At 42.6% G+C, this 23,455-nt stretch overlaps 1 protein-coding gene and 1 non-coding gene across 7 annotated transcripts in view; one reads left to right on the top strand and one right to left on the bottom strand.

The window, feature by feature from the left end:
* Pde6 (phosphodiesterase 6) overlaps nucleotides 1-23,455 on the top strand; it is a 388,896-nt gene that overhangs the window by 207,681 nt on the left and 157,760 nt on the right. For all 6 annotated transcript variants that reach the window (XM_065222467.1, XM_065222466.1, XM_065222469.1 and 3 more), the window contains 2 exons: nucleotides 22,351-22,603; nucleotides 23,187-23,432. In XM_065222467.1, the coding sequence (XP_065078539.1) occupies nucleotides 22,351-22,603; nucleotides 23,187-23,432 (499 nt within the window). The remainder of the gene's footprint in view (nucleotides 1-22,350; nucleotides 22,604-23,186; nucleotides 23,433-23,455) is intronic.
* On the bottom strand, nucleotides 9,301-9,373 carry TRNAK-CUU (transfer RNA lysine (anticodon CUU)). Its single transcript has one exon. It is a non-coding gene; the product is annotated as a tRNA-Lys (tRNA).

The raw sequence follows: 23,455 nt of genomic DNA on the forward strand, positions 1-23,455 counted from the left end.
TCGGCTGTAAATCCGGGCATTGTTTTGAGGTTGATTTTAGTAGACTATTGGAATGTGATGCTGCGGTCAGAAGGTGTCGAATGCGTGAATCTTGTGGTCGGTTTGTGTTCATGCACAAAATGGCTAATACCCCGTACAGACTATCACCCCTATTCTGTATTTCGTTTCGAACGAAATTCTCATACAAAAAAATATTTTTTTGTATGAGAATTTCGTTCGGAACGAAATACAGAATAGGGGTGTATGGCTTATTTCGTGTAATATAGGCTGTCTTGCAATGAGCACTCATACATAGGATTTCCAGTGAAACAGCCTATATTACATGATATAAGCCATTGTAAATATGTACGGGGTATAACGTATTGAAAGAAAGACTGTCCTACATTACTTTATAACGAGAAAATTTAAACAAACATTTCTAGTGTCCAGAGTCATAAAGGCCTAGCGAAAAGTGACAACTAGTTTTTTTTTTATCAAAAAGATGTCACTAAGGAATCGTAAGGGGGGAAAATGTTGTGAAATTTTTTCCTCATATAATTTCCCCAAGCTGCTATCATCGATTATCTACATCGATTTTTTTCATTGATTTTTTTTTCCTTGATATGTTTTCCATCGATCTTGTTTTCCGTACTGATTACCAATGCTACCAGTGCCAGGGAGGCAGCTCCCACACCTGAACCCCACATATCGACCCATCAACTCATGTACCGGGGACCAACGGCTTTACTGCTCGACGGATTTTATGCCTCAGAACATCCCGACGACGCCGACTGAGATTGAACCCAGGCCCTTTTTTCGTGTTGATTAATGGTTATATTCATATATTGCTATATTTGTATATTGCTAGCGAAGTTTCTTTTGATTCAACTGGTTTTTCTAGTTTTGTAACAATCATATGAAGAGCTGTTACTGTTGATTTACCGGTCTGATATGCAAACTGATTTATTTACTCAAATGAATAGTAAGCAAGTACATTAGTTTTATATGTTCATCAATTATTTTCTCTATTATTTTTAGCATAATCGATGATAAACTGATCGGCCTGAAAGATTTAGATGATGGTTTATACTTTTTTTTAGCATTCGGAATAAATATAACCTTTACTTCACTCCAGGTTATCGGAATATAACCTAATATTAAGCTTGCTCAAAACAAGCCTGTTAGAATGGGTGTCAAAGTTCCTTTTGCTTTCTGAAGTAGTGCTGGAAAAATTCCGTCCCTACCTGATGATGTGAAAGGTGCAAAAGAATCAATCACCCATTCGACTTGTTTTTCTGTAGAAATTCTATTGGCCAGATTACGAGCGTCTTTCCTGGCAATCTTTAACCCAGTAGATTCATTCATTGTTCTCTGAACTTCCGTCCTGCTTTTTTTCAGAGCCAGTTCGCGCTGCACGTGTTTTCTGGTCTTCATTTATGTCGGTAATTGAACATGGAAAATGTATTTTCATCATTATCTCCAATGTTTCTCCACAGGCATAGTAAAAGTGCTGTCCATTTTAATGATCATTTGAAAGGACTTCTATTTTGCAATCTGGCAGCAATTGGAGTATTTTTAATGTATGCCTCCAGTACTTCTTTTTAGATCTTCGGATTTCCTTATGAGAGGGCTTCCCAATATTGATTTCGTTGCCTTGTTATTTTTGCCTCGTTAACTAGCATGCGGTTTGCCTTTTCAGAAAAAAATACACTCTATTCTTCATCAATCTTTGAGATTATGAATCAAAATCAAGTGCTGCTGCCATGTCTGCAGATGCAAAATAAAGCACTCAGTATTCACTCGACTGTCGGCAGAAGCAGGCCACTCTCGATGTGTGTTACGCAATCGTTTGTTTACTCAGCAACAACCATTGTGTGGTCTTCCTCATTGTTCTTCATCAGTAGTTCTTTGGGTCGATGCGTCGTCGACTTTCGAAAGCAACCGTTTCGTGATGAGTGTGTGAGTGCTGACCACGTTTTGCGTTCATTGCTGCAATGGAAGCGCTCTGATCCCCGTTGGTGAAGCTGCCGTACAATGAAACCACTGGAAGCGGCTCCCGTTCTGGTGGAGGAGGCTTATTGAGGAGGCGTTTGAAAAGAAAATTTGCAGTTCTTGCATTTTATAAGCTCTGGGAAGTGGGAAGTTTGTTTATGGAGCCGGTTACTATGGAAACGAATTTATTACGCAGTATAAAACACAGTATCCCCTTGTTGTGGACATGACTTTCGTCCCATCAACATGTTGCACACATTAGAGAAAATATTAGAACTTGTTGTTAAAGGCCAGCTGTTGGAGTATTTGAATAGCAACTCTTTGTTGATACCAGAACAATCGGGATATCGGGAAGGTCATTCTTGTGAAACTGCATTGAATTTGGTGTTAGAAAAGTGGAAAGACAACTTGGAGCGTAAAGATACGATTGTTGCTGTTTTTTTGGATCTTAAACGCGCTTTTGAAACAATTTCTAGGCCCTTACTGTTAAGTACAATCAAGCGCTTTGGAATTACGAGTACTGCATATAAATGGTTTGAAAGCTATTTGTCTGACAGAACACAACGGACTGTTTTTAATGATTCTGTTTCCGGTCCCGTGGGGAACAACCTTGGAGTGCCCAGGGAAGTGTATTAGGGCCCCTTTTATTTATTATGTATATTAATGACTTGCGACGTGTTTTACGGTTTTGCGACATTAATCTTTTTGCAGATGATACTGTGTTATTCATTGCAGCTAAGGATTTAGAAGTTGCCGTCTCACACTTGAATGGAGATTTGCAGTATTTAAGTAGATGGTTGAAGTGTAAGCAGTTAAAATTGAATACAAGTAAAACTAAATTTATGGTAATTTCGCGGAATCGATTAAATGAGAACGTCTCTGTTGTAATTGATCATGAGACTATTGATCGCGTTCAGGAGATTAAATATCTTGGCGTGATTATTGATGACACACTTAAGTTCAACTCTCACATTGACAATGTCATCAAGAATGGAATTCTATGTCGAATGAAAAACGATTTAACTATTGCCAATAAAATACAGCTATACAAATCAATCATCTCTCCTCATCTAGACTTTTGCCCATCCATTTTATTTCTGTCCAATGCAACACAAATATCGACATTACAGCGCTTGCAGAATAAAATAATGCGTTTGATTTTGAGATGTAATAGATTCACTTCCTCAACTTTGATGCTAGACGCCTTACAATGGTTGTCGGTTAAGCAAAGAATTGTATATTTGACTATGGTGTTCATTTTTAAAGTAGTTAACGGTTTGCTGCCTCGATATTTGTGTGATCGAATTGAAAGAGGAAGTGACTATCATAGATATAATACTAGAAACGCGGATGAAATAAGAACACCACATTTCTTGACTTGTGCTTCACAGAATTCATTATTTTTTAAAGGAATAAATGTTTTCAATTCGATGCCTAGACACATTAAACGTGCAACAACATTAGCAGAATTTAAGAGACATTGCATTTAACACGTTAAAACTGTCTTTTGAACGGTTATCCAGTGATTTTTTTTTTTTTGAACGGTTATCCAGCGATGTACCGTGCCGATTCAAATTTCGGACACTTAAACTCGAATTTCGGACACTTTTAAAAGTTGATTATCTCGGTCGAATATGATCCACATGTCTTGTAAATTTTAAATTTTTTTGACTAGTGCCCTCCACGATCATCTAACATTATTACTTTGTTTCTAACTGGATGTAATATTTAATTAAAAATGAAAGTGTCCGAAATTTGAATCGTCCGAAATTTGAATCGGAACGGTATGACAGAAAAAATTCTCATTTTTTATTGAACACCCGTTAGCACAACTTTCCAGCAGACGGTCGTGGACGGACAAGTTTACCACCATTTGAAAGCTCTTTTAATGTAGTTTTAGATGCATTTGACCTCATCTGCACCTTCTTGCACCTAAGACAGATACGCAAGTCCAAAATATGAGGAAAATAGAAGAAAATTTATCAATAGTCGGACTCTGTTCCGCAATCTAGTGCCAATCACCGACGGACATCGATTGCCTTCCATTGAGGGCAAACGAATGTGCAGGAAGGCAGCTTCCACACCTGCGTAGGATATCGCACCCATTCAACACACATGGGCCGGGACCAACGGCTTTACTTCCCTTCCGAAGGAAGACGTGACCAGAGATTTTTATGCCTCAGAAAAATCCCACCGACCTCGGCTGGGATTGAACCCAGACCCATTGTGGTAAGAAAGCAGTCACGCTTACCACTACACCACTGGCGCTGACCAATAACTCATCCTATGCAGGTTAAAATAAGTATGTTCTAGAAAGATGTGTATTTTAGTAGACCAATCAACTTTGTTGAACATAGTGAAGACCTAAAATTAAAGAAAATATGTGTTTTGACGAAAAACGTGTTTTTGGAGGGTCCGTCCTCAAACAACGCTCTCTATCTCGATTTACTTTTTTCATGTCTTCAGCAAAGTTGTTTGTAACCATTTTTGCTACAACTTTGCTCAAGACGTCAACCATTTATCTCGACATTGAGATTTTTTTTTCATTTCACTTTTCGGGGGATTAATCACAAAACCCATGCCTTCAAAAGATGAAGCATGTCATACTCATCAACTTTGGTAAAGATGTCATTACTCTTAATCAGCTCTCCATGGTTCTATTAATTAAGAGCGTCAAACTGGACTTTTCAACCACTGTGCAATGGCGACGAGCCGAAAATTGAAAAGAAGGAGAAGTACCGCCATTCTTCGTGAAGAGATTCCCGCCCGGGCTTCGGGAGAGCATTGAGTTCTACATCGGGAAGGGAGTGAAGTACACCATGCGCATATGCGCCGAAGGTATCAAGCTGATGGTTCCAGTAAAGAACCAATGCAAGGCCGTCGAAGAGCTGTTGAAGCAGAAAAAATTGAAGTATTTCGACGATATCGAAGTGGAAAAGCCACTCAAAGTGGTCCTGCGAGGTCTGCCTGACATGGAAACCGCTGCGCTGTCGGAGGAACTGAAGGAGAACGATCTAAAACCGAAACAAGTCTTCAAAATGAATCGGCACGACATCTTCCTTAAGTACCAAGATCAGCTGAATTTGGTCCACCTTGAGCGAAACTCAATGTGTCTGAAGGACCTACCCAACAAACAATTTTAGCTGCAGACTAGCTTGTACAGGCAAAAATAAGCTGTATAAGCCAATTTTTGGCTGTATAAGCTAATCTGCAGCTAAAATTGTTAGTTGGGTAGTGCATTCGGGCTCTTTTCCACATCGTGGTTATTTGGGAACCGCAACGTTACCCAATGTTCAAACTTTCTCATGTTTGGGCATGAGACCAACAATATCCATATGGCTCATCGCTGCACACTTATTTTGTGCCAACATTTTTCTCAGTGTACCTCAATGTGCCGCAGCTGTACAGGCAGTGAAAAGAATTAATTGAACTGACTTTTGTTTGCTTGTGAATAATGCCTTGTTTGGCAACCCGGTATTAACAGCTCTTGTTCTTGTTTTGTTTTTCAATGTTTTCAAAAACGACACGGACTCCAGTTGGGACTACACACTGGATGCATCCGCCTCCAAGGATGCCTGCAACGGACGAACTTCGTTGCTACACGATCCTTCCATCTTGGGCGGAAGGCCGACCTCTTCTGGGTGCCGGCGGAGGAAACTGATTTGCACCGATTTTTTTACCGCCCGAGTATCATCCGTCGGAAAACTGGAAACCAACACGTCGAACTGACGAAGGGCCCGACCCGATGACCCGAAACGAACCAGCCAACTTCATTCAACCGGCACAGCAACAGGGTGCAGTGATGATGGTCTACGGACTCGGTACCGCCATGGTCCAGATGGGAGACGCCAACATTGAATTAATGGAAATGATGGTAGCAAAATTCAAATTGCATTTTCCAAGCAGAACTACTTGTCAGAGTCCACCAACCCGTATACTCTGCCGGACAAGTCGATCATCTTCAAAGTGTACAGCACCTGCAAGAACAATCGCTTCCATTCCCGATCAAGCTTCTCCACTCCTTCAATACCCCACCCGGTATGTCCGAGGATCTGCTTCTGACTGCATTCACCACCAAGGACTGCCATCCGTCGCAAGTGCGAATGTTCCCGCTGAAATCGGAACGTTCCTCCTTCGGATTGATCGAGTTCCCGAGTGAATCCCTGGCGGTGTACGCCATCATGAAGTGCAACCACAGCGCGATCGATCACAAAGGCACAAAACTCCCGTTCATTATGAAGCTGTGCTTTTCCTCCTTCAAGTCTATGAACGGTGCGTGGAACAACGAGAACATCGAAAACACGTAAGCTTGGAAAGAGCGGAAGCTTCTTTTTCTGGGAAAAGAAAGAAAGGATTTTCCTTTTTCTGTGTAGTTAATATTATGATTCGTAATTATAATTTCTTATTGTGTTATTTGGAAGTACAAAAAGGCAGGAGAGTAAAAATAATTTGTTGAACTATTTGAGATTTTGACAAGACGGTCCTCCAACATTATATGTTGGACGATGGAATGGCTGATGTAGTTCGTTAATATCCTCAACAAGCGTAGTGTAGACATCACTATCATCACCGAGACGCACTTAAAGCCCGAGCTGAGTCTCTAGGCCTAAGAAGAATGTAATTGAAATTTAGGATGGTAGGTGCGTGAACAACACCAAGCAACAGTGTTCCATCAAATATTAGTATCGGACATCGTATTTATGAAGGCTACGTTGTTCTAAGGAATCTGGTGAATTTAGCCTGGATACCGTCGATTGTGGTCATTCAGATGTTTGTGTATACGGACTCCAAACTACGCATGCAGTTTCAAGGGATGAACGGACGAGTTAATTTATATAGCGATCCTAAACTGTGCGCGTCACTCAGGCGATTGTATGACAAAAGGTCGAATGATTCAAAGAGGAACAAAAGGTTGAACTATTCAAACAGGGACAAAATAAAAAGGTCGAATGGACAAAACGTCGAATGACAAATGGACTGAGGTTTTCGATAATGATTCAAAGAGGGACAAAAAGTTGAATGATGAGAAGAGAGACAAAAGGTGGAATAGACAAAAGGTCGAATGATGAGAAGGGGGCAATAGGTTTAATGGAAAAAAAAGAATCATTCCTCGTATTTTTCGATTCAACCTTTTGTTCCCTTTCTCATCATTTGACCTTTTGTGTTGCCTTTTGTACAGAGTAGACTTGGTATTCGGATTGACCGTACAAAATCTCGTGGATCACTTGAAGACGGCTAATCAATTACTGCATTTGGCTAAGCCGACGCTGATGCAGGAGATGCAAAAGCAAGCAACAGACGGTGACTCCATGGAAGGCGTGGAGGTGAACCAGCCCCAGGCTGAAAGCCTCCCTAATAAAGATAAATCAATCAATCCATGGAAGAATTCGTGACGGCAGTAAGTCCAGCGTCTTTTGATCTTCCGGGCTCCAGCCGGAACTTCAAGGGCGAACAAATGAAGTCCAAGGAGAAAGGTATGGTACAGTCTCAACAGTCCCGGGAAGCGGCATTGCAAGTCCTGGCAAGGTTGTGGGGTTAAGGGCTGCCACCAGAAGCATAAAACACTTCTCCACTCCCCCTCCCCGTATCAACCATCCACGAAAATGTCTACCAACCAGTGCTGATAACAATCATTCCTTCTACACTCAACTTAGCTGAAAATGAAGACAACCTTAACGGATAGACCAACTACCTGCATGAATTTGAATTTTGACGTAAAAAGATTATCTTGATCAAGGCAACCTCTGAGTATAGAAGTCAACATTTGTTTTTGTTCATTCGTGGCTGGAAGCTTATTATCGCCTGTGTTGTTATCAATATCAATATTCATCTTCATTTTGGCAGGGATGATTTTGAGGATCAAATGCAAAATGATTATTTTCATATTACACAAATACAGTGCTATTGTGTTGTGTTGGTTTTCATACACAGGTTGATGGAAAATTATTGCCTCATGCTGAATTGATGATAATATCGAGGTTTTAGGCTCTGGAAACGACAATATTCAAAATAATCATTTTGCCCAAAATGAATTTGATTATTTTGCTTTTGAGGATCGCTTCTGATTTTGACAATTTTGGGCAGTGGTGAATATCAACAAACGCGTATTCGCTTGTACTTTACAGCGAAGATATTCAAAACGAACGCAATTCATCTACACTGGGTTGAAGTGCTACTCCTTGCGTGTGATGGTAAATGATAAAAACAGACACTGCTTCCTGTGATCTCGTATGCGGGGAAGTGTACCGAAGTTGTCTTTGCGTTCATCGACGAGAGATCATCCTCAATCACTCTTTCAGAGGAGACAATCGCTGATCGTTTGGGCGTGTCCGAACCATTGGAACCATTGACATTTCAGTGGATGGGTAAGGTAACCCGTGAGGAACCAAGGTCACAACGAGTGCAGCTTGACATATGAACTGTAACTCTACTGTCTGTTCTCGGTTAGTTATCAATAGCAAGAGACCTCTCGAGCTGGGTCTCAAGGTTAGCTTACTGCTGGGCAATCGGAAAGGCTACGCGACCAAACGTGCAGAATACTGCCACCTGATTAACTTTATGGAAAAAATGCAACTGTGGTTCAAGATGGAAACATTTTATTGAGGACAACTATTGTTTGAGAGGGTTGGTTTATACTACTACTATTGTGGGTGTGCGTGTAAAGTGGGTGGTTTATTCTTGAAAAACGTACCGGAACTGCTGATGATGATGACTGATGCTGAAGATGGACGGCTTCGACGACGTTGGGCGAGCGCTCGATGGACTCACTGTGCTACGAGTTCTGCCAGATTTGGTGGTCAAAGTTGGCTGAGTGGCGGTGTGAGGAAGTGGTTTCGTTGGCGCGTGAAACCACTATAGGTCCTCCCAGGCGTATTCCCTCATAGACTTACATTGGCAGAGCTCAAGCAAGGCCGGAGTGACTCTACCGAAAGGGGAACGTCTTCTTGGCGGTTAGGGAGGGTTCCCGAGACAAATTCCTTGCAGCTGATTATTTTTGGTCTGGCTTGAGGAAGGCTAGTTCCTTTGCTTTTAGACCTAGCGACCCGTAGAGACTGCTAAGCCGGATCACGTGCGCGTCGGTTGATCTTGTCAACGGACAAAATGGTGGTGTGTACCAAACAATAATACAAAAGGTGTCCTCAATAAAAATGTTTTCCAACTTGAACCACAGTTGCATTTTTTCCATAACGTTAATCAGGTGACAGTAATCTGCACGTTTGGTCGCGTAGCCCCTCCGATTGCCCAGTAGTAAGCCGACCTTGAGACGCAGCTCGAGAGGTCTCTTGCTATTGATAACTAACCGGGAACAGACAGTAGAGGTACACTTGGCGCCCAAAGTGGGGCTCGAACCCACGACCCTGGGATTAAGAGTCTCATGCTCTACCGACTGAGCTACCCGGGCTCTTAATCTCAGGGGTTTTTTTGTCGCCTTGGCTGGAGCGTTTATGGGTGTGTTGCCGGTTCGTCTATGCAGAGAGCAGTGGTCAACTTCCATGTTGCTGCACTCACCGATCCATATCATCAGGCATTATTGCATTGTTCGAAGCGTTCGACAATGTCTGGCATGATGGCCTGGTCTACAAATTGCATCGATACGGTCTTTCAATCTTCCTTGTGACTACTATCTCTCAAACAGGACATCCCGAATCACTTTGAATGGCATCACATCATGCGGGTACAGGGATCGTTGTCCCTGTGCGCAGATGGGTCATCGCACCTCTGACCGCCAAACTTCAGAGAGGACTGAATGTTCTGTCTGATTATTTCAACAGCTGGAAGATCCGTATAGACGTAGAAAAGACCCATGTCATCATTTTTGCTCATTATAAATCTCCCAGACTTGTCACGTGTGAGAATAATAAGATCAACTTGAACGGCACAGTGGTGGAATGGCCCAAAGAGGTAGTTTACCTTGGCCTTACACTCAACAGCAAGCTGCTTTTCAAGGAACACGTTGACAAAACGAAAACCAAATGCAACATTCTGATGAGATCCCTGTATCCGCTCATCAACATGAGATCCACTCTGTCCCTGAAAAACAAGCTTGCTATCTATAAGCAAATAATCCTTCCCGTGATAGAAAACGGGGTCCCAATATGGGATAGTACCGTAGATTGCCATCACCTAAAAGTACAAAGGGTCCAAAATAAGATCCTGAGGATGATCCTCAACTGTCCTACATGTACTTGAAACTCTGAGGTCCATCGACGGGCCGGTCTTCAAACGCTGGAGTTACGGAGAACTGTTACCATCGAAGAGATTGCTGTAGGCGATCCAATCAGCAGATCATCAGGGATCTGACACGTTAGGTTAACCTTTAGGTGAAGTAGGTAGGTTATCAATTTTTTTAAATTCAAACTTAGCAAACCCTTTAAAGGGTAATTTGTAAATTAGGGCTAAACGCAATCGTCATACTAACCATGAAACGTTAAATGGCCCTAAAGACGCCAAAAATGGTCCAAATAAGTCAAATTACCTAGAATTTCCAAACTGTATAATGCCAAAATGGTTATCTCAGCATTATTTTAAAAATCAGATAAATTCTGCATGCAATTTTATAAACCTATGATCAAGTTGTCTGAAATTCTGCGACCCATCTGAGGGCAGCCCGTGGCCCACCGGTATGTCCCATAGATTCGGAAACGCGTCTCTAATTGTAAGCCCGTACAAACATTCCAGATAGAAGATCTGTGCCTCAAAGTTTCCAAACAAACTGCCATCACGTGAATTGTATGACTTGAAAGTCACACCTCCATTCACCGCACTAACGAGTTCATTATCTCCGAGTATCGTACCATCCGCAACTCATGGCGAGTACCTTCCCGGGATTTTTATCGGCGCCAATTTGCACCTTCCGCTGTTAGTTTCGCACCCGTTTCCGTACCCACTCGTCATAGCCTCAGTCTCAAACTGCCAACCTGCTGCTGTAGGACACGGGAGCAAGATAAAATACGAACCCGTTAGAAGCGATAAATAAGGCAAAAAATAATACGTCGGAACAGAACTCGACAAACAAGCACCCGCATTTGTGGCGAGCAAAAGACAAAAAAAAAGCCAACGAACGAAAGCTTCCGATTTCTATTTTTGAGAAAGTGAGCTGAAATCGGGGAAACATGTGCCAAGGGACAAGGACCTAAAGCGAGGAATGTAAATTTATGGGAAAACTTGTCGCGACTCGGATTCGAATTCGGTTATCTGAGTCTGGCATGGCGAGTGCCAATTTATGCCGATGGTGGTCCCGGTCGAAATCTGAACCCCGGAGAAAGGGGGGAAGAAATCCGCTTAAAAGCTCGCTAGGGAATGGTGGTATAATTTACGGAGCAACTTGTTCATTCTACGTGCTCGGCAACGAACTCCCCCGTGAGCTAGGTGAGTCTTCCTTTGATCGGAATCCGTGCGCCGGATAGCGGGTAACAGAAGATTTCAGTAAAACTTTGAAACAACCCAGCCTGGGTCGGGTGTGTATGGGCCACCATGGAAAACCTGTCGATTGTTGCTGCATATCCGGTGCGATTTAAATCAAGAGTTTAAAACTTTGGAAATAAATTAAATTAAATTATTACTCTTGAATTAAACCGTTATCCCGCTGGTATCGGTTTAGGTGCTTTTGGGCGTGCACTCCCAAATTGGTCAAAGACTTGGTCTCGTGGCACGTCAAAGTCTCGTGATAAGCTATAGGGTCACGTCGCACGGAGGGGTATTTGGCTAATCTAGCTGGCCAAAAGTCGTTTGGTAAAAATGGGTCGAGCTTAAAACGAAGTAGGGCATTGAACTCGTCATTTATTGGCAAACAATACTCTGTACCGTAGAACGCCGCTAGTTTGGATAGCTAGAATGTCAATTAAACGGTGCTCATTTGAAATTTGTTTAAATGGTACCGCTGCATAGGTACACGGTAAAAAAAAAACATCATGTTCATGTAAAGTAATTTGCTGTTGAATTTGCACTACTTGCCAAACATTGCAAATCGATGTGCAAATCACTTGGAAGAGATCATATCGAAGCACGATGAAATCAACAGCAAATCATTTCATTTTAGATTGTATTGCACATTGTTGTTGATGTGCTGTGCTTTGCACTCAAAATGTCAAGCATACTGATATTAAAAATCTATCACATTAAATTTAACTAATTTATCCTTGGATTTCATGTTTGCTGAATATGGATTTAAATAATATATTGCCTTGTTCATACTACAAGCCTTGTTATATGTTATTCAAAATATGACCATACAACATATATCATATTACTACCCAGATCACATGTGTTCACGTGATATTGAACAACATTACAAGGCTTGTAGAAGAAGTAACATTGAGCAACCAACATTGAGCGACATTTGCTTCCAAAAGCAAAACTAATCAAATTCAATGGATTTTCATTTGTTCACTTGTTTCAAAACGCAAATCTTCATCTAGTTCATTTGTTTCAAAACGCAAATCACTTGAACATCAACGATAAATCACTTCGATTCGTAGTGCCGCATGACAGACTGAGTCAAGTGCAAGAGCATTTGGATTAGATGTGACAACTTTTAACCGTGTACGTAACGCCATTGGGCATTGTAGGAGTACCAGTTAACCCGTAAAAGCCCGGGACAAACTTTTAATTTTCAAAAATTTGTATCTGAGAAATGCTATGACCGATTAAATTGAAATTTTATTAACATCATTCCGGCGAGTGGTTCTTACATGTGTTGGGTGGTTCTTCCCCTCAGGCCCATCCCACTTTGTTATATGTTCAAAGATGTGTTGGCACGGGGGTGTTTTTTTTTGTCAGTCTTAATCATATATCTTACTTATCATTGCGACAACATATTGATTTTTTTACATGGAACTCGGAAAAATAATGGAGAACTACTGTTTTTCAGTGAATGTATTTTACATTCACAGAAAAATAGTTACAAGTTCTGTCCGCTCTAATTTGTGATGCATAAGAGATACAGATTTGAGTTATGGGCAAAAGTTGTAGCTAATAACAAAACCTACTACAGCTCTAAACACATTTTGCGGAATGCTGCTGATGAGAAAAGTTAGAGGCAAATGAATGTAAATGATTTTCCATGCCTATTCCGGATTATGGTATAACATGGTCGAATTTTATAACTCTCTTAACCATATCAAGCGTCATAACAAATCACATCTACTCGTCGAAATGTGACCAATGGCTCTTAAACCGACAATCATAGAGCCAGATAGTCATAGTAAAACCGGTTATAGATATTCCGGCTTATTGTTCCACATGATAAAAATTGATATATTTGATAACCATATCGTTTAATTTTGAGCTATACTTGTACATAAACAGCGAAATCATTTACAAGCTTGCATACAATATTGCTAATTCATGTGATATTGCGCTTAAATTTACACTAAATATCGCGTAAATTTATGCCAAATTTTATGTGCGCTATATTTCGCAGAAATTTACATGAATTTTTCGAATGGTGTACCTCTCATAGCTGTAGTAGATAGAGTTAGTGTGGAATAAAGAATGGGTAGAATCGAGTGAGCGTGAAGCGCGATAGACCGTATGTAAACTGAATATCATTGGTTCGAGAATTTTGATAAGTTAGCAGTTCAAATAGGTACGCTACTCTTTCCACCGATGTTGGGAATACCAACTCCGCCACGGTGAAGCGAACCAAGAAGAGGAAGAAAAACCAAGGCCAGTCCGATGGTGCGAGTGGACGTGATGACGTCACAGCAACGAACGCCAGCGACATCGGTGATTTCGGCGACGCCATCGACAACGAAACTTCTGCCGGCCCGAGTGCGGCAAAAGTGAAGCTACTTCCATTGGTAGTGAAAAATGCTCATCTTAATGAGCTCATCGCGGATCTAGCGACGCTGGGCGTTAAAGCCGAATACAAGTTGGGCAGAGTCGGCACCAAGTGGGTGCTCCGTACCAAAGCGGAGTATGACTTGGTCGTCGCCCACCTGAGGACTTCCAAGGCGAAATTCTTCACCCACGACATTCCCGGTGAGAAACCATTCAAGGTCGTCATCAGGGGCCTACCAAACTTCGACCCGAAGTTTATCGAAGCTGAAATCAGGGACCGGTACAAACTGGCCCCAAGTGCCGTCTATCGGATGATAAGAAGAGACGAGAATGTGAAGGCGTACCCGGATTGCCTTTTCCTGGTACACTTCCAGAAGGGAACGGTGACGCTCAACGCGCTGAAAGCCATCCGCTCCAAATCGTCCGCTGGGAGCCATACCGTGGCGACCATCGCGATGTGACTCAGTGCCAACGGTGTTTGAACTTTGGACACGGTACCCGCAACTGCAACATTAAGCCACGCTGCGGCAATTGCGCTCAAGACCACGCCACTTCCGACTGCCCTGCGGATGGAACCGTGGCGTTAAAATGCGCCAACTGTGGTGAGCACCAACCAAGGTTCCGACAGACAGAACTCCAAACGCGAGGACTTTAAACGCATCCGAAAACAGGCGGCAGCTAACAACCAACCAGGACGCAAGAAGGACAAAATCCCGGCATTTCGGACGGAGGATTTCCCGCCTCTTCGTGCTCCTCAGCAAAGGCAAGAGAATTCGCGGGTGCATTCCGCTCAAGCAATCTCTGGTGATTCTGCTGGCCAAAGCTCTCCATCCCCCTGGATTCTGGAGACAACCACCAGCGCAATACAACAACCCCGATCTGTTTTCAGCGGATGAACTGATGGAAATTTTCGTCAACATGACCGGTGCTCTACCTAAGCGCCGGAATAAGCCCGATCAGATCCAAGTGCTCGCTAAGTTCATCATCCAGTATGGTGTCTAAACCGCTAACCATCGCTACCTGGAACGCTTGCTATGTAATAGCAAAACAGATTTAGCTTGCCGGCTTCCTCCGCAAGCATAGCATCGACGTGGTTCTTCTAACCGAGACCGACCTAAAGTCCGGTGACAGCTTCTGGTTGCCTGACCACAACATTATCCGGCTTGATCGCACCAGCTCCAGGGGGGGTGGTGTAGCGGTCATCGTCAGAAAGGGAATCAAGTTTTGCACTCTGCCCCACATCCGCACTTCTAACATCGAGGCCATTAGTGTGGAGGTGGAATCACCAACTGGAAACGTCCGGTTCATCGCTGTTTACTGCCCACGCCAGTGTACCACAAGCAACGGATTAGGAATCCAATGCAAGAAGGACCTGACCGGCATCACCCGTACTAGCTCCCGATTCATCGTTGGGGGCGACCTGAACGCCCGCCATGAAGCTTGGAGGAACTACCAGAGGAACCGGAACGGATGTCTATTGTTCGATCACGCACAACATGGACTGTACACTGTTCAATTTCCGGACGAACCAACTTTCATCTCTCCGGCGGGAAATCCCTCCACGCTGGACTTTTTCCTGTCATACATCGGACTATCCAAGCCGGAGGCGCACAACGATCTCAGCTCCGACCACCAACCGGTGGTGACTGAAGTCGGTGTCAACGTGGTTCCTGCTAGAAGCTGCCTGCGTAAAGACTACCACCATGTCAACTGGGTGCAGTACGGATGAATGGTGGACAGCAATATGCTGAAAATCCACTGCTCAACACCGTAGATGACATCGACCGGACGTTGAAAGGACTCCAACAGGCCATATCCATGGCTGACGAGGCATACCTTCGACAAGTTCCTGTGAGGGGTAAGTTTGTTGCTATTGATTCCCACACCCAATTACTGATTCCGTTGAGAAATTTTCGTAGACGCCAGTTTCAGAGGACTGGAGATCTGGGCAAAAAACGTGAAATGGCCGATCTGAATAGGAAGATTGCTTCCAGAATGGACTCACTCCGAAATGAAAGTTTCGGGCGTGTTGTCCAGAATCTGGATGACCGCTCCAGACCATTCTGGAAGATAGGCAAGGTCCTGAAAACTCATCCCAAACCCGTTCCACCTCTCAGAGTCGAAAATGATGACAGGAGAAAGCAGATGCGATCGGCGAGCATGTCGCTTCATCGCATTTGCTTGGCTCGACTATCCAAAGTCCGCTCGATGATCAGGTTGCGCAATGCGTTCAAAACCTAGATACCTCCCCTTGTGTTGTGCCTCCGGCGGATATGATTACAGTACAACAAATTTGCTCAGCGCTGAAATGCACCAAGAACATAAAGGCTCCCGGGTTTGACGGTATATTCAACTTGATCTTGAAGAGACTCAGCATGAAAGTGCAGTCTCTTCTAACCGCTATCTTCAACAGATGCTTGGAACTGCACTACTTCCCAAGCATCTGGAAAATAGTAAAAATCATACCAATCAGCAAACCCGGTAAGGATGAAACATTGTCTTCAAGCTACAGACCAATCAGCCTCCTTTCAGCGCTGAGCAAATTGTTCGAGAAACTCATTCTCAATCGTTTGCTCAAGTTTGTCGAGGAAAATAACATTCTCCTTCCGGAACAGTTTGGATTCAGAAAGGGGCACTCCACCAATCATCAGCTAGTGCGGGTGATGAATAACATCCGAAGTAACAAAGCTGTATCCAAGTCCACAGCCATGGCCTTGTTAGACGTTGAAAAGGCGTTTGACAATGTTTGGCATGACGGACTTGTGTACAAGCTTTGTAACTTCAACTTTCCTTTACATTTTATTAAAATCACCCGTAACTACCTCCAGCAAAGGTCGTTTAAGGTATCGTTGAATGGTTGTCTTTCAGACACGTTTTCCATCCCAGCAGGTGTCCCGCAATAGCCGTCAATGGAAGGATGCCTCGCGAAATAACGAACAAACTTCAACGATGCCTTAACGCCTTTGCTGATTATGCCACCACGTGGAAAATCAAAATCAATGCCTCCAAAACACAAGCGATCATGTTCCTCCATCGGCAATCGCCCAAACTAAAACCGGCTCCATCTTGTACTGTAATCATGGATGGCACAAGGGTTGAGTGGTCCGCCGAAGTAACCTATCTCGGGATGTTGTTCGATGAAAAGCTCCTCTTCCGTTCGCATGTAGAGAAAACCGTAGTCAAGTGTTCCGCCTTGGTTAGGTGTCTGTATCCGCTGATTTGCCGCAGATCCCGCCTCTCAAGGGTGAACAAACTGGCCGTCTACAAACAAATCATAGCACCTGCGATCCTCTACGCAGCTCCGGTGTGGGAATCATGTGCAAAGACTCACAGGAACAAAATTCAGGTAGCTCAGAATAGAGTGCTGAGGATGGTTCTTGATCGTCCTTTCGACACTAGAATAACAAATTTACACGAAGAGGCAGGCATTGCCAAAATAGATTCCAGAATTAACGAAATTAAGACTAAAGTTGCACAAAAATGTAATTTATCAGAACATGCTTTGATAAGCAATTTGTATATAGTAGATTAGGTGTATATAATAGTTGTAGGTTATTTGTAATTGTAAATAGTAGTTATAAGTAGTCTCCTTTTTCAAATTTTAAAACAAACCAATCCCACCAAGGTGGTCATTCTTAAAACAGGCCTGATAGGACTAGGAACTGTAATTAATAATAATTGAAATTTCAAAGAAACTAAAGTTGAAAAGACGCGTCTGTGTCACTTGATAAGTAATACATGTAAAACACACAAATTCAAGAAATATAGATCATTTAAAGTAAAAAAAAAAGTCTCGTTGACGGCATTCTTGTAACGAATTTTGGAGGAGACAGACATTGCAAAGGAATAGCATCAACAATAGCAGCAGGATTGGAAGCCGCCGTGGGAGCTGCACCATTAATTCGTATAGCCGTGACCGATGCTGGAAACCTCGGTCCGGTCACGACAACAGCCACTTTAGAAAGGACTCTGGATATTCCGGATTGTTGTTCCATATGGTCGAAATGATTGTCTCTCATGGTTATGACAAGTGAAATATCAAATCACATCTTCTCCCAATGACACTCAAAACATTATGCATAGAACCATATGACCATCGTAAAACTCTTTCAGATATTTTTGATGATGGGGGCAGCGGAAACATGAATAATTAAAAAGTAAATCTAGAAAATTAAATAAAACCGGAGAATCTCACTGAGACATAGATTATAAATAGTTTCAAGAAAGATTATGTACCGTATGCGTGATAATGTTTGCACCATCATACAAATAAGGTTCCCGTTTCACCTGTGCATACAATGCCTTGTTTTTCTTTGCATGCACGTAACCTATAGCTCATACCGTAGTAGGCTGTGTATAAACGAAAATGATTTACTTAGTTTGACAGTTGCACCATGACGAAGTGGCAGCGTATTCGTGATTTGTCCCACGCGCAAATGTCGGAAAAAGACATTTCAATCGCCGTGGGAGTGTCCCGGTGGACCGTCAAAAGGATTTTAGACCGAGAAAAGAAAGGACAACTATCCGCGAAGGTGGCCACAGGTCGTCCGAGGTCAGCTCGGGTTCCGAGAGTTATCGCTGCTAACGAAAGGAAGATTCGGGTGAATCCAGTGCGTTCAATAAGGAACATGGCAAAGGAACACGGGATCAGTGACTTTACGGCACGGAAGATCGTAAAAGGAAGATTGCGACGCGAAGTTGAGGGCACGGAAAGAAAACTCACATGATTACCAACCACATCCGGGAGCTACGAGTCGAACGATGCAAGAAAATCTTGAACTTCCTTAAGCGAAAAAAATCCAGTAATCCTGTTCACCGACGAGAGCATGTTTACCGTCGATCCCTTATCAAATTCCAGAACCGACCGGTATATTAGTTCTCTTTCGGTAAAAGACGTGGCCGACGAGCACAAGAACGTGTATCTGACCAAGCATCCTGCTAGTGTTATGGTGTTTGGATTGGTGGCTTCCGATGGTAAAAAAAATGGACCCGGTGTTCATTTCAGAAGGCGACAAAGTCAACTCGGAGGTCTACATCGGAATTTTAAGTAAGTAAGTTCTTCCGTAGATCAAAGAACAGTACGGTCCGAAGCCAAATGTTGTATTTCAACTAGATGGGGCTCCGTGCCACACCTCGAACCACACTCAGAAGTGGTTGCAGGAACATCTTCCGTTCTGGGCGAAGGATAAGTGGCCGCCAACCAGCCCCGATCTTAATCCGCTGGATTACTCAATATGGCGCGTCATGAAGACCAAGGCCTGTTCTAAATGCCACCCGAGTACAGCAAGCCTCAGACAAACATTGACCCGTGCCTGGAGAGAAATGGATCCAGACTACATTATTAGAACCTGGCGTGCATTCCGGAAACGTGTGGAGGCCGTAATTGCAGCAAGTGGGAACTCGATCGATGATTAGCATAGTTTAAGACTCTGAGAAACATCCCCCTCTATCACGCATTATCACGCATACGGTATAATCCGAACAGAAATTTTCGATAATCCAAAAAGAATGGAAACGGCAACGTCATATTAATATGCTCAAATTGTGTGATTTGCCATAAAAAAAAGTAAACTAGTTTTATTCATGCATAATCTTGCTTAGAAAGTAGGATTTAGTTATGGAAATAACCTTTCCTATTAATTTATTATATTCTCGAAAACACAAATACCATCAAATTGGAAAACAAATACAAGTAAGTACTTGAATGATTGACATTTGAGCCTTAAATGACGTCTATTGACTATTTTTCTGTAATACTGCGTAGAGTTTCGTTATTATCGCCTCCCGATTCTTATTTGTGAACGAAGTCCGAGAATCAAGCATGGCAGGATTGGTGACAGTATTTTTGGGTGATACATAAATTATGTCACGCTCTAAAGGGTTTAATTTTTCTACAATTTTGCGTAACATAATAAATGCATGGCCCCTTTACTTCTCAGATACCTAACAAACCGAATTAATGACGCTTTATGAATGGCACTCTTTTATGTGTTATCCCAAGTAACATTGCAAGTTTTATCGAGGTTTTAAAGCATGCTACAACTCTAAATCATGTTCTCCAAAACCCTCATAAAACCAAAATTGTTACTTGGGATGGCTGATTGCAGACTAGTTCTACCGATACGCCAGTGTCGATTAGAGAGAACATATTTGCATGTACATTAAGTAGAACATTCCTATATCATGCTATATCATTGTTTTAATTGCTTCTATTTGAGTACATGTGAATCTTATGCCAACTCTGTAACCCCCCCTCTGGCGCCTCCTATTTTATAGAGATGAACTAGCCAACGGTTAAAAATCCCTCTTAAAGTAATGTATCACAATTATGAGAGCTTTTGAAAGGGGATGGATTTGAGGTGGGCGAAGCGATCACATCTAAAAAATCAGTTAGTAACCAGCTGTTATTAATTGAGAGCTTTATGATTTGTATATTGTGTAGCACTACTCTAAAGAGGTCCTTGAGTGGACGGGAAACCGAACCCATGCCTTTACTGACTGTTCGGGAGTGAGCCCAACAATTCAACCCTGGATTCTGTTGGTCACTCAAAGTAAATCACAACACCCCCCCCCCCCCTTCTTTCACTCACCTCACCCACTTTATCATCATCACGAACTCTACACTGTGGACTATGGCTACAGTACAGTGTGAGAGTATGGAGGCAATAGAGAGGACTCTCTATGCAATCGGAGGCCGATCGGAATTCGAAGACTAACCACACAGGCAAGGCCTGACAGGAAATCCAGTCCAAGGCTCAGTACGACAATTTTTAATGTGTTAAACGTTTCTGTAAATTTTGTATTATAGTCCGGTATTTTATTAATAAATATAGTATGTGTATACTAGTGTTGTGAATATTAATATAAGTGCTGCTTATTGCCTACTTTGAACGAAACCTCCAATTGGATTGACGACGAGACGGAATCCTAATGAATTCCTATCAACAAGAGAGCGAATACCTCAACACCCCAGCACCAGGAAACGTTCTTCCGCTGGCTACAATTCCCTTACTGTGTTGGAGGTCGGTCGGTTTTAACCCCAACACTGACTATGTCAGGCCTTTTCAACCTTTCTAACTTGCCTTTTAAAATGGCTGTATTCTAATGGCTGTTCAGTGAACATGTTTCATACTGCATTCTGTCTCATTCATTCTGGACAAAAATTCATAATGATGAATCAAATAACGCTAGAATGATATCATTGCTGAGATCCAGGGACCACTGGATCTCAGCAATGATACTAGGCTATACCGCTGGACTAGGCTATCAGAGACACCGACGTACACTACTGGTAATTGGTTTCTAAAAATGCACCATTAAATCGCATTTTTTAGCAGTTACAACTCAAACACAATGTTGGCCAGCTAGATTGATCAAAAACCCCTATGTGCGTCGGTCTCAGCTGTCGTTCGACCAGCTTCGGTGTAATTGCGCTTGAACGTGCTGCTGCTGAAGCAGTGGCGGTGAAGAGGACAAAGTTTTGTAGAATTAATCAAGTTTTCAGTTTTTTTTTTGCCGGTGCATATTCTTTTTTCATAGTACAGCCTGGATCGGAGGGAAATTTCATAATCGTGAGGAATCCAGGGTACGGGGCGTTCTATTATGTGTGTTTTTCTGACAGACTGCCGTCTGGAAGATACGGGCTTGGTACGGTGAAGGCGAAACGAGAAATGTTATTATAATGGGATTATGGATGGGAAAGCATGTAGTTGAGCCTTAATCTGCTCATTATTCTGGGGTTTATAACTTTTGCATGATAAGCGATTGAGCAGTGAGTGAAGATAGTGGAATAAAAATTATCGAGAAATTTGGTGCTGTGTGTCGTTCAGATTAGCGGGGTCTATGGTACCATTCATCATTTGAAAAAGTTCTCAAGTCGATTTGATTATAGTCACTATATTCATAGTCTAGCGGACAAAAAAGCCGGCAAACTGGAAACTTTGACTTTTGGAATATTAATTTGGCACCCTCTGAAAATGCTCAAGCTTTCACAGAACGTTTTCGTTTTACGCATCATTAACATATTTTATCTGCGCATTATCAATATCAATGACTAAAATTTGACATGCAATAGGAGGAAATGTTTAAAAAGAATATCGATCAACTTACACTTTTCAACGCATACCTACTATTTGCCAAATAGTCATTCTATCCGTTAAAAAAAACTATTTTTAAGCGGCGCCGGTGGTTTAGTGGTAAGCGTGATTACCTCTCACCCAAGCAGGCCAGGGTTCAATCCCAGTTGGCGCCGCCGGGATGTTCTGAGGCAAAACATCTCTGATCGCGTAAAATCTCCCCTCGTTTAATTAAACAGTTGGCATAAACATCGAAATCGTTTACAATATTGCATGCAATATTTCTAATTTAAGCGATATTGGTTTTAAAAGATCAAAATCCACCCAAAGAAAAATATGATAACCATATAAAGTTTTTAAGTTTAGCACAGAACATGAGAATTGAAAAAAATGTAACCGTTCAAGAAAAGAGTCGGGTGTATATTAATGAACAGATCAAAAATCATGTTTGCAACCTGCCCAATCTGAAACTACTGAAAACATCCAACTAACCACTGCCTTCCATCTCCATCTGCCATTTCAGAAATGTCGATCGCCCACCTCTCGTGGTTCCATCTCGAACCGCAGCCACCTGGCGGACTTGGACGAAGGCGATCTGTTCATGGAACTGATCCGAGACGTGGCCAACGAGCTGGACATCGACGTCCTGTGCCACAAGATTCTAGTCAACGTCAGCCTCCTGACGCATGCCGATCGTGGTTCACTATTTCTAGTCAAAGGCCCACCCAGTGGAAAGTACCTAGTCGCCAAGCTGTTCGACGTTACACAAAACACCCGTAAGTACCACCCACAACAACCCTGACCTGGTTTCTCATTTTGTTGTTTTTGTGCCCATCCATATTCCGATAAACGACATTTGTTTTTATGCTCGAAAAACCCACATCACATGCTGGTGGCGGCTGAGGTTGGTTTGCGTTGAGCTTGGAGAATGTGAAGCGGAGTTCAGAGGGGCGATTAATCATCAATTAGGGTAGTGTCGTTTACGTTTAGCAATGACCATCGTTGTCGTCGTCGTCGTCGTCTACTCTCTCGGTCAGCACATCAGGAGACATCAATATTTAATGCTGTGAACACGTAGGTTGTTCCAGTTTCACCAAAAACCATACGATGGCATGCAATGTGGAGAATGGGAAAGTCATTTTTCTTCGACTCTCCCGCAGTTTACGTGTGTTATTTATGTACTTCAGGATACAGTTTAGGCGGTGATGGAGTATGCGTATGTTGGCGAAAATAATTGATGTTTGCTCTGTTGTCAAGGATGAATGGCTATGACAAGTGAATTTAGTAACATTGATATTAGGAATACTCTGTGTTTCCTTCTGCCATTTATCCTGCTGTAATGATTTCCCGATTTTTCAGCTCTCGACGAAGCGGTTCGCCGGGCCAAACAGGACGAACTGATCATTCCCTTCGGCGTGGGCATCGCCGGTACGGTCGCTCAAACCAACGAAACCATCAACATCAAGGAAGCCTACAAGGACCCACGGTTCAACAGTGAGGTCGACCAGAAAACTGGCTACAAAACTCACATCATCCTATCGATGCCGATTTGCAACTACGAGGGGCATGTCATCGGTGTAGCGCAAATAATCAACAAGACTAATGGTAAGCTGCTTTCGACGACGTTC

Source organism: Ochlerotatus camptorhynchus, unplaced genomic scaffold (assembly GCF_037179485.1).
Source record: "Ochlerotatus camptorhynchus isolate MF236.1 unplaced genomic scaffold, CSIRO-AGI_Acam_v1.1 ptg000170l, whole genome shotgun sequence".
Taxonomy (NCBI): Eukaryota; Metazoa; Arthropoda; class Insecta; order Diptera; family Culicidae; genus Ochlerotatus; species Ochlerotatus camptorhynchus.